This window comes from Xiphophorus couchianus, chromosome 3 (genome assembly GCF_001444195.1).
Source record: "Xiphophorus couchianus chromosome 3, X_couchianus-1.0, whole genome shotgun sequence".
In the NCBI taxonomy this organism is placed as follows: Eukaryota; Metazoa; Chordata; class Actinopteri; order Cyprinodontiformes; family Poeciliidae; genus Xiphophorus; species Xiphophorus couchianus.
In genome coordinates, this window is record NC_040230.1 from 817,560 (window position 1) to 829,120 (window position 11,561).

The 11,561-nt window shown below is 43.2% G+C and overlaps 1 protein-coding gene across 6 annotated transcripts in view; it reads left to right on the forward strand.

Annotated features, from left to right (window-relative positions):
* Nucleotides 1-11,033, forward strand: part of LOC114138521 (collagen alpha-6(VI) chain-like) — a 45,304-nt gene extending 34,271 nt beyond the window's left edge. For 3 of the 6 annotated variants that reach the window (XM_028007876.1, XM_028007840.1, XM_028007850.1), the window contains 13 exons: nt 716-766; nt 839-874; nt 943-1,005; nt 1,083-1,145; nt 1,224-1,259; nt 1,326-1,362; nt 1,441-1,452; nt 2,877-3,370; nt 5,354-5,438; nt 5,829-6,467; nt 6,539-6,617; nt 6,985-7,088; nt 10,035-11,033. In XM_028007876.1, the coding sequence (XP_027863677.1) occupies nt 716-766; nt 839-874; nt 943-1,005; nt 1,083-1,145; nt 1,224-1,259; nt 1,326-1,362; nt 1,441-1,452; nt 2,877-3,370; nt 5,354-5,438; nt 5,829-6,467; nt 6,539-6,617; nt 6,985-7,088; nt 10,035-10,207 (1,872 nt within the window). In that variant the 3' untranslated portion in view covers nt 10,208-11,033. Of the gene's footprint in view, nt 1-715; nt 767-838; nt 875-942; nt 1,006-1,082; nt 1,146-1,223; nt 1,260-1,325; nt 1,363-1,440; nt 1,491-2,876; nt 3,371-5,353; nt 5,439-5,828; nt 6,468-6,538; nt 6,618-6,984; nt 7,089-9,970 lie in introns of those variants that run through there. The other 3 variants (XM_028007859.1, XM_028007867.1, XM_028007886.1) reach the window with 3 other exon arrangements.
* The last annotated feature ends 528 nt before the right edge of the window (nt 11,034-11,561 follow it).

Sequence of the window (11,561 nt, forward strand, 5' to 3'; positions counted from 1 at the left end):
TTTGAGGCTAAATAATTAGCTTTCTTACTCAATATTTAGTTTGCTAAAGAAATATTTAACCTTTCAGCTAAATTTTTAGTTTGAAGCAAAAATATTTACCTTGCTAATTACTTAGCTTTCCAGCTAAATATTTAGTTTATTGCTAAATAGTTAGCCTGCTGACTAAATCTTTAGTTAAGAGCTAAATATTTATTTTGGGGTCAAATAGATAGCTAGCTAACTAAATATTTATTTTGCTAATGAGTTATTTAGCTTGCTAGCTGAATATTTAGCTAGAGGCTAAATGCTTAGCTAACTAAACATTTAGTTTGAAACTGTGACAAACTGACTCCTGTGGTTCAACTGAATTAATTGACTGAAAACTGGATCCTGTTTTTCTCTGATTGTTGTTATTTTGTAGTTCCACAAACAGCCTCCATTCCGGGTCCGGTTCAACCAGAACCCCGATGATTTCTGGCCTCATTTTCTTCAGGAATCTTATTTGTAATCTTTCACATCGACGTCGGGTTGTCTGGGTTCTGATTGGGTCAGAACCGGACGCCCGAGGAGGGAAGTCTGCAGAGTTCAAACCTGCAGCTTTTTCTGGTTTCTGTTAGTGAAATAAATGTAGGAGAAGTTAAAGTGCTCTGGGATGGTCTGCAGAACCTGCCGGGTTTCTGCTGCGTTCAGGTGTGGCAGTGGGCGGGTTTCCTGCTCCACCTGTCTGTGTTTTCAGGGTGAGGAAGGGCGAGACGGCGCAGGACCCCCAGGAGCCGCAGGGGCAAAGGTAAGCTCCAGTTCAGAGGTCACCCTCAAGTTTTCTACCAGATCAGCTGATTTCACCTTTTATAATCCTCAGGGGTCTGATGGTTTCCCTGGTTACCCCGGTCCGTCGGTGAGTCTGGTCCCGACCAGGTGTACCGTTCAGGAGGCCCGGTGGGTCACAGTGTTCTGTGTGTTCAGGGTCCGAAGGGAGAGAAAGGAACCAAAGGATTTCCGGGTGGGAGAGGGAGCCGAGGTCGCGAGGTCAGTGAGTTCTCCACCGTTCTCAGAGGAAACCTGAGATTTGGCTTTAAAAACTGCCGACCCGTTTGGCTTCACAGGGAAACTCGGGCAGAACCGGAGAGCTCGGCGAGCCCGGAGAGCCCGGATTCCCCGGACGCAGAGTGAGTCCGAACTTCCCTCGCCAGTCTGGACGTTACCGTGGGAAACCAAACTCTTACCTTTCACCTTCCTGTTTGCAGGGACGGCCAGGTGTTCCTGGAAACGCAGAACAAACTGTAAATCCACCTGAAATCCTGCAGCTGCTGTCAGGCTGATATCTAAACGTCTTGGTGTCGTTTCAGGAGTGCGAGTTGATCACCTACATCAGGGACCAGTGTGGTAGGTGGACCAGAACGGACCTAAAACCAGGATAACCTGTAAAACCTTCCTCTCTCACCTCCTCTTCTTCCTCCACAGCTTGTTGCCACGGTACGTATCTCTGCTGGTTGTCAGCCAGAACAGCAGCGGTGAGTAAAATCGTTTCTCCTCTGAGGAAATTCAGCTTCTCGGTTTCATTATTTTCATCTAAAGGCAAAAACAGAAAAACTACAATAATCCGTCTTTTCTATTGAAGGAAACAGCGAGTCGCTGCATGTGAACCAGAACCAGAACCAGAACTCCTTCCTCTCTTTCCTATTTTCCTCTACGATTTCGCTTCTCTCTCTTCTTCACTTCATTATTTTCATTTTCCCTCCTTCCTTTTTACTTCTCATTTCCTTCTGTCCTTACTGCTTTGATTTATATCTTTCCCCAATTCCTCCTCCATGTCCTTCCTTCATTCATTCATTCATTCATTCATTCATTCATTCATTCATTCATTCATTCCTTTTTGATCCCTTCACTCCTTCCAGGGTTTGTATTTGTTAGTAAGCATATTATAATATTTTTAGGTATAATCGTATATTCGTATATAATCGTAAGCTAACACCACATCGGCTCCCTTTACCCAGCATTTTCCTCGCCAATGTCCGTTCTCTGGCTAATAAAATGGATGAGTTATGACCATCCATCAGGAGTGACAGACGGATTATGGACTCAAATGTCATGTTTTTCACCGAAACATGGCTAAACAACAGCTGCCCGGACAATGCTATCCAGCTAAGTGGACGCCACACACACCGAGCCACACACACATTCCAACATTCCAACATCCTCACTGAATACTGTGCAGTGAGTCTAGGTGAACGGGTCTGTAGACCCGGTTCTGTTAGAACCAGAACTCCAACATCTGCTCCACCTCCAGCTGCTGTGGTTCTGAGTCAAACCAACCTGTTCCCCTCCTGGCCTGTGGGGGAGCTGCACCAAGAACCACTGAAGGAAACGACACAAAAACCTCTGAAGACACTGAGAGCAACTTCCTGTTTCACCAGATGGAAACAAGATGGAGGCGTCAGATTTTTCTCTTTAGTCTTTGGCTAAAGACCAGGAGCCATTTCTGCTGCTAGCGCTAGGCTAGCATGTTAGCTTTGGTTGGATTTACCCAGAATGCCCTGTGCTGTAGTCCACTTCCTGCTTTTGGAGCGGTCTCCAGTCCGCTTGGCGTTCACATTCAAACCGAACCCAGACCGAGGTTTGGAGGACCAGAGGTCAGAGGTCAGTTAGTGTTCACACCTCATCAACCGAACCGGACTTTGACTAGACAGACGGACTGGAGTTAGGGTAAAGCGGACTGAACAGGGCTGGTGTGAATGAACTGGTCAGTTCTCTGGGTTTCTGGGGCAGAACCCCGTCTGGTCCGTCTTTCTCCTCATCGTTTGTTCGTCTTTCGCAGGATGTTCTGCTGTGGTTCTGGTCCTCCAGACGGTTCCTCCAGTGTGGTTCTGTTGGGTCTAAGGTTCGTCTCCCTCCCTCAGATCCGCCCCGCTGCCCCGCCGTCCCCACTGAGCTGGTCTTCGCCCTGGACATGTCTGAGGACGTGACGGGGGTGGACTTCGAGGACCAGCGGCGGGCCGTCCTCTCCCTGCTGCAGGACGTCAACATGGCGGAGAACAACTGTCCGGCCGGCGCGCGGGTGTCGGTGGTGGCGTTCAGCCGGCACAGCCGCTACCTGATCCGCCTGCAGGAGCGCCGCAGCAGGACGCGGCTGCTGGAGGCGGTGCAGAACCTGGCCCGGGAGCGCACCGCCGAGCGCCGCCACCTCGGCGCCGCCATGCGGTTCGTGGGCCGGAACGTCTTCAAGCGGGTCCGGCCCGGGAAGACGACCCGGAAGGTGGCCGTGTTCTTCACCGGCGGCCAGACGCAGGACCCCGACGACGTTCTGACCGCCGTGATGGAGCTCCGGGCGCAGAACGTCGCTTCCGCCGTCATCGCTCTGAGGAACGTGCCCAGGATCAACCGGGCCCTGGAGGTGGGTCGGGTTCTGGTAGGGTCGGCACCTTTCAGAAATCAAAACAAATCAAAACGTCCGCTGCAGTCAGAGACATTATTCTACAGCAGGGTTTTAAAAAGTGAGCAGCGTTCAGGCGTAGAGGTCGGTTAGAGAATCCAAAACTTTAGTCTAGTCAGAGTAACTCCTTAAACACCTTTAATTAACCTTTAAACTACCGAGTAACTATCATAACACCTGATTTAATATTCACTATGTATCCTCACACAGCCGAGAGTATGAAAGTTATGTGAACATTCTGGTGTTATAAAGAGTTTTACCAAAATATTTATAGAAATAAGGAGTTGGGTTTAGAGGGAAGTCAGTGTGTTTCCATGGCAACACTTAGAAAACAATGAAACAAAAACACATCAATATTTCATCATTTGATATTAGTGATCCAAAGAGCCACTTGCAGAGGTCCGTGTTGCAGAACCCTGGCAGATGGAAAGTTTGGTTCTGTTTCCTTACAGCGCTATAACTTTTAATTCATTCTTAAAGTAAAATTAAAATCCACCACTGAGTATCAACATAAGAGATTTGAATTCATAAAATATATCAACATTTCAAAATAAAGAATTAAAGTAGGAAATATTTATGTGTTAATCTATTTGTATGATTTGTTTTTTAAATGAGCATTTGTATTATTTTGGCTGATATTATTATACATTAAATGATCAAACTGATTATTGTACTAAAAGCTCAAACTGAATCAGTAATAAAATGTTCTGGACCATTTCAGCCTCCGGAGATGATTGAGGTCCGTCTCCAGGCAACCAGAACAGCTTCGGTCCGGTCCGGTCCGGTTCTGTAGCCACGACAATTTAGCTGACCGTAATATTTCCTGTGTTTTATTTTGGTCATTATTGTTGATATGTGTGAAATACGGAACAAATACGCAACGTTTCCATATTTAACGGGACGGTTGGCAACTGATCAGGTTCAGCGATGACCTTTGAACCCTTCCCAGGTCACTGCTGATGTGTTTCCATCCTGGTGTTTTCACACAAACTTGTTTCCTCCAGTAACCAGATTAAACCTGAGATGAATCTGTTGAGCTTCTGCTAATCCGCTAGCAGTTGAGCTAATTTAGCTTTTTCTAACTTTGAAAACGTTTAGCACACTTAGCTTCCTCTAAAGTAATTTTTCTAAAGTGCTAATTCACGTGTCTGTTTTGTGTCGACGTTTAGGATTTTTTAATAAATTAGATGTTTATATTCATGCTCTTATTTTGAAGTCTGTTTACGCAGCAGTTCTGTTTCCTCTCCTCGCTGTGTCTTTATGTTCAGCCAGCAGCTTTAATGAAAAAAGAAACATTTTAAATGACCCAAACTCAAATTACCAAAATAAAAAATCTATAGGATAATTACCTAAATGTGTCGTATTTTTTAAACTACAAATAAATACACAAATAATTCATTAAATTGTGAAATATTTATATCAAAACGTTTTATTGTGTGAATGAATTCATCATTTAATCTGGAATCTGATCTATAAATCAAGATCAAGTCTATAATCTCAGATCTAGGTTTTTATTGCAGATGTTTGTGTTTTATGGTTAGCTTCGCTAAAGCTAACATGATCTCACATCTGTTCTTTAATCTGCACATTGCTTCACATGTCATGTTTATAGTTACAGCTTTAAACAGTAAAATCTGCTTCATTTTCCTACTCAAATAAATCAAGAGAGAAATCGGCCCAGTCCAGCTGCTGTTGCTTTTTTCTGTCGTTCTTCGTTCTGTGGGCTCTGCTTTGGTTCTTCTTGGCGGATCAGAGAATCTGTTTGAACAGATTTACGGTTTCCTCTGCGCAGCAGCTCATTAATGTCAGAGCTGATGAATGTGGATGTTTAAACACTTGAACTTTTTCCTGTTTCTGTCTGAAGCCGTTGGATGTTTAGGAGAGTTTGGGTTTTGTTTCAGACGTCAGCAGCAGATAACTGCAGCTCCTGTTTCCTCCTGTCAGGCTGACGACTCGGGAAACTCTGTGTTCGCTCTGCTGAGGAGACAGCAGGACCTGGACCGGATCAGGACGTGTGTCCTCTGCTCCGGTGAGACGCCACAGCCTGAAACTCACATTTCAGCTTTATTACAGATAATAAACATGGCCGCCGTAGAACCAGCTCCCTCCTCTTCATCACTCCACCTTCTTCCTCCTCTCATCTTCCTCCTCTTCTGTGTCCTCAGCCTTCAGCTACGGTTTGCTTTACCCTCATTACGTCACAAGATGGCGCCGGCGTCACTGAAAACAGAAACGTTGTGCAGCTTTAGTAATCTGACAAATATTTATGATTAAGTCTTTAGTTTAGATGTTCGTGTTTGTAAAAGATGTTTTATCGTGTCGGTGACATTTTAAGCTGAACAAACTGAAGTCAGATTTTGGGCCGCAGACTCCGCCTGTTAGCTTTCATCCTGTTGAAGCGTTCGCTCCGTCCCTGCAGACCCCTGCAGACGCTCCTCAGAATGCTCCTTCATCCTGGACCCGCCGGCCCCCCTGCAGGCCGAACTGGACCTGGCTCTGGTTCTGGACGGCTCCAGGGAGGTCCAGGCGGACCAGTACGCCGGCGCTCAGCTGCTGCTGGCCTCTGTGGTGGAGCAGCTGGCCGTCAGCGCTCAGCCCCGCCGGCCCGGCGCCCAGGCCCGGGTGGCGGCGCTGCAGGGCGACATGCTGGAGTTTGGCCCGCAGACCTACCAGAACCGGGACGGGATGAAGACCCACCTGCAGACGGCGCGGCAGCGGAGCGGCTCCTCGGCGCTGGACCTGATGCTGGACTTGGCCCTGAAGGAGGCGCTGCCGCCGCAGGCCGGCCAGCCGCGCAGGAAGAGGGCGCTGCTGGCCGTGGTGGCGGCTCGGACGGCCCGGCGGGACGGCGCCGCGCTGCGCCGTGCTGCCCTCAGGGCCCGCTGCAACGGCGTGGCCGTGTTCGTGGTGGCGGTGGGCGGACGCTACGACCGAACGCAGGTGGAGGAGCTGGCCGGCCTCCCGGTCCGGCAGCACCTGGTCCATGTCGGCCGGCTGCAGGCCGAGGAGCGCGGCTACGTCCTGCGCTTCTTCAGGGTCTTCCTGTCCGCCCTCAACAGTAAGAGCCAAAAACAGCAGAAGAAGAGTCAGGATGAGCCCGGCGCTTTAACGCTGGTTTCTCTGTTCCAGGAGGTTTGAACGTTTATCCTCCTCCGTCTCTCAGAGAGACCTGCAGCCAGCGGACCGAGGCAGACGACCTGCTGACTGGGTAACTTCCTCTTCATCCTCAGCAGCAGGATGAAGAACCACCAACATGTTCATGACAGAAAAACAAAAACCTGTTTTTATGTTCAGAGTTAGAAAACGTTTTCTGCTTCCACATCCATGATGGAGGATATAGAAAACTAAATTAATATGAGAATTAAGTCACAGTGACATCAGGATGACATCACACGTTTTAATAACATGAGAATAAAATCATAATAATCACAGAATAAAGTTGTGGCTTTATGAGGACTCCACCAGATTCCTGTCAGAGTGACACCTCCTGCTGCTGCTGTCCAGTCTTTGGTTTTGATGAGCTGGTCCCAGTCCTCCCAGTGTTCCCAATGTGAGCTTCGTGTGTCTGTCTCCAGAGAGACGGCGTTGGCTGATGACCCCCAGGCTGGAAGGTCAAGTCAGCAGGAAGAGGTCATCCCTGCTGCGTGGAGAGGTCAAAGTTCAGCCTCAAGATCAGCAGGTACTGAGCATTCTCAGAAACACTGAACCCGTCCAGAACCGATTTCTGATCTTAAACAAATTATAATTTAGGAACCAAAGTTAAATTAAAAATATCACAATAAATTTGAACAAATAGTGATAAAAAGTTTTCCATTATCTATAGAAAACACAATAATAGATAAAACGTTATTTGACGGGTTGTGAATAAGACTGTCATAACACGTCATAAACATGTCACAACATGTCATAACACGTCATAAACATGTCATAACATGTCATAACACGTCATAAACATGTCATAACACGTCATAAACATGTCATAACACGTCATAAACATGTCATAACATGTCATAACACGGCATAACACGTCATAAACATGTCATAACATGTCATAACACGTCATAAACATGTCATAACATGTCATAACACGTCATAAACATGTCATAACATGTCATAACACGTCATAAACATGTCATAACATGTCATAACACGTCATAAACATGTCATAACACGTCATAACATGTCATAACACGTCATAAACATGTCATAACACGTCATAAACATGTCATAACGCCGTCATAAACATATCATAACACATCATAAACATGTCATAACACGTCATAAACATGTCACAACACGTCATAAACATGTCACAACACTGTCATAAACTGTCACAACACCGTCATAAACTGTCACAACACTGTCATAAACATGTCATAAGACCATCATAAACATGTCATAACATGTCATAACATGTCATAACACGTCATAAACATGTCATAACACGTCATAAACATGTCATAACACGTCATAAACATGTCATAACGCCGTCATAAACATATCATAACACATCATAAACATGTCATAACACGTCATAAACATGTCACAACACGTCATAAACTGTCACAACACTGTCATAAACTGTCACAACACCGTCATAAACTGTCACAACACTGTCATAAACATGTCATAAGACCATCATAAACATGTCATAAACATGTCATAACACCGTCATAAACTGTCATAACATGTCATAACACCGTCATAAACTGTCATAACATGTCATAACACGTCATAACACGTCATAAACATGTCACAACACCGTCATAAACATGTCATAACACCGTCATAAACTGTCATAAACATGTCACAACACCGTCATAACATGTCATAACACGTCATAAACATGTCATAACACGTCATAAACATGTCATAACACGTCATAAACATGTCATAACACGTCATAAACATGTCATAACACGTCATAACATGTCATAACATGTCATAACACGTCATAAACATGTCATAACATGTCATAACACGTCATAAACATGTCATAACACGTCATAAACATGTCATAACACGTCATAACATGTCATAACATGTCATAACATGTCATAACATGTCATAACACGTCATAAACATGTCATAACACGTCATAAACATGTCATAACACGTCATAAACATGTCATAACGCCGTCATAAACATATCATAACACATCATAAACATGTCATAACACGTCATAAACATGTCACAACACGTCATAAACTGTCACAACACTGTCATAAACTGTCACAACACCGTCATAAACTGTCACAACACTGTCATAAACATGTCATAAGACCATCATAAACATGTCATAAACATGTCATAACACCGTCATAAACTGTCATAACATGTCATAACACGTCATAACACGTCATAAACATGTCACAACACCGTCATAAACATGTCATAACACCGTCATAAACTGTCATAAACATGTCACAACACCGTCATAACATGTCATAACACGTCATAAACATGTCATAACACGTCATAAACTGTCACAACACCGTCATAAACTGTCACAACACTGTCATAAACATGTCATAAGACCATCATAAACATGTCATAAACATGTCATAACACCGTCATAAACTGTCATAACATGTCATAACACCGTCATAAACTGTCATAACACCGTCATAAACTGTCACAACACTGTCATAAACATGTCATAAACATGTCATAACACCGTCATAAACTGTCATAACATGTCATAACACCGTCATAAACTGTCACAACACCGTCATAAACTGTCACAACACTGTCATAAACATGTCATAAGACCATCATAAACATGTCATAAACATGTCATAACACCGTCATAAACTGTCATAACATGTCATAACACGTCATAAACATGTCACAACACCGTCATAAACATGTCATAACACCGTCATAAACTGTCATAAACATGTCACAACACCGTCATAAACTGTCATAACATGTCATAACACGTCATAACACGTCATAAACATGTCACAACACCGTCATAAACATGTCATAACACCGTCATAAACTGTCATAAACATGTCACAACACCGTCATAAACTGTCATAACATGTCATAACACGTCATAACACCGTCATAAACTGTCACAACACCGTCATAAACATGTCATAAGACCATCATAAACATGTCATAAACATGTCATAACACCGACATAAACATGTCATAAGACCATCATAAACATGTCATAAACATGTCATAACACTGTCATAAACATGTCATAACACCGTCATAAACTGTCATAAACATGTCATAAGACCATCATAAACATGTCATAAACTGTCATAACACCGTCATAAACATGAGTAAGTCTTCATGAATATTTATGACATGTTTATGACGGTGTTATGACAGTGTTATTCAAAACCCATCAAATAAAGTTTTACCCAGAAAAGTTTAAAAAATCCCACAAAGCAGATCAATAATTTTAAAAACAGAAACTTTTAATAAACATCTTACATGAATAGAAGTAAAAAAAACTCAAGTCTGTAGATATGAGACATTTTTGCTGAATGGATGTAATAATTATTAAACAGTGTATAAAAATTATTTCTTTTCATGTTTAGCAGCATTGCCTGTTGGTTTGTAAAGTGGGTTCCCTCCAGAAGCTGACCTCTGACCTCTGTGCAGACGTCTGTCTCCTTGCTAAGAACAGCGGCGGCTGCAGGAAGCCGTCCGTTCTCTGGTACCACGACGCCCGGACCGGCCGCTGCGCCCTCTTCTTGTACAACGGCTGCGGCGGCAACCAGAACCGCTTCCGGACCCGCGAGCGGTGCGAGGAAATGTGCGTGACGAAGAGCTAAGGTTCCGGTCGGGTTCCGGTCAGGTTCCGGACAGGTTGTGATCAGGTTCTGGTTGGGTGTTATCACCAGACCAGAACCACAAGAAGGCGGTTCTGTTTTCACTGCAGCTCCAAACATTACAGATTCCATCCTGTGTAATAAAATACTTTAACTATACCTAAAGTCCACGTTTTAATGTCTAGAAAATTTGACCCAAAGAATTTTTGTTTCTGTTTTCTGGAATAATTATTTTAGCAATCGATCAATTTTTCCTCTTTTTTTTCTTGTGTTTAAAATTCTGCAGATTTTCCATTCAGCTAAACGATTTTAGCGTTAAAAGATTAAATAAGCAACTCGATTCGTTTTTGAGAAAGAAAATAAACGTAGTTGTGAATTTGAGTTGGGTGAATTTTAAAAAATGCCAGTATTGAGTAAAACATCTTGACACAGTTGTTTTTATCTTAAATTTTTAATGTTTTTATGTATTTTGTACGGTTTGTTGGTTTTTTTCATCAAATTGCCTCTGTAGAGTCTGTTTGTTAACGATAAATCGATTACTGAGTTGGTAATAATCGATTCATTGTTTCAGCCAGAGTTGATTGTTGGACTGTTCAGTTTGTGTTGATCATAGTTTGGTTTTAAAAGACGTTTCTTCCATATTTCTGAAACAGGAAATCGATCTGTTTCAGTTTTTTGTATCTGAAGCACATAACGTCCCAAAAGTTTTCATACCTCTTGAACTTTCCTCCGTTTTGTTTTGAAGCAACCAGATTCAGCAGGTTTTACATGATAACCAACACAACGTAATGCTAACTGTGAAATAATAAAAAATAAGAACAAAACTCAAGGCTTTCAGTGTGTTTTTATTTCTAAAAGTCTGAAAAGTGTGGAGTGCCGTCATTAGTCCAGCAGCAGCCAATCAGGTGAACGGCATTTCAGTGAGTTGCTGCTCATAAATAAAAACTCTAAAAGTTTTGTGTTGTCGTTTGGAGTTAAAATGTTTTATAGAAACATGAAGACACATTAAAGCAAATAAGCAGATTTTATCCATGTGTTGTTTTCACCTCAGTTAAGCTCTGCGGCGCCCCCTGCAGCCCACATGTCACCAGATTCTGCCTCATGAACCTGGGTCACATGTTTAGATAATTTGATCCAAATCAAAATGGAATTTGAATGAGTCCTTTATTGGTTTGACAGCATATAAAACCAGATTCGGGCTGAACATCAGAACCAGTCCAACCGTCACTGATGCTCTTTTACACATGCGTCCAGATTATTCATAAAATCAACAGTCTAACATTTTTATTTTTTTGATTAAAATACTACTTGATCAGATGACCTATTTTCATAAACAATGTTATAATTCTCAATGAGT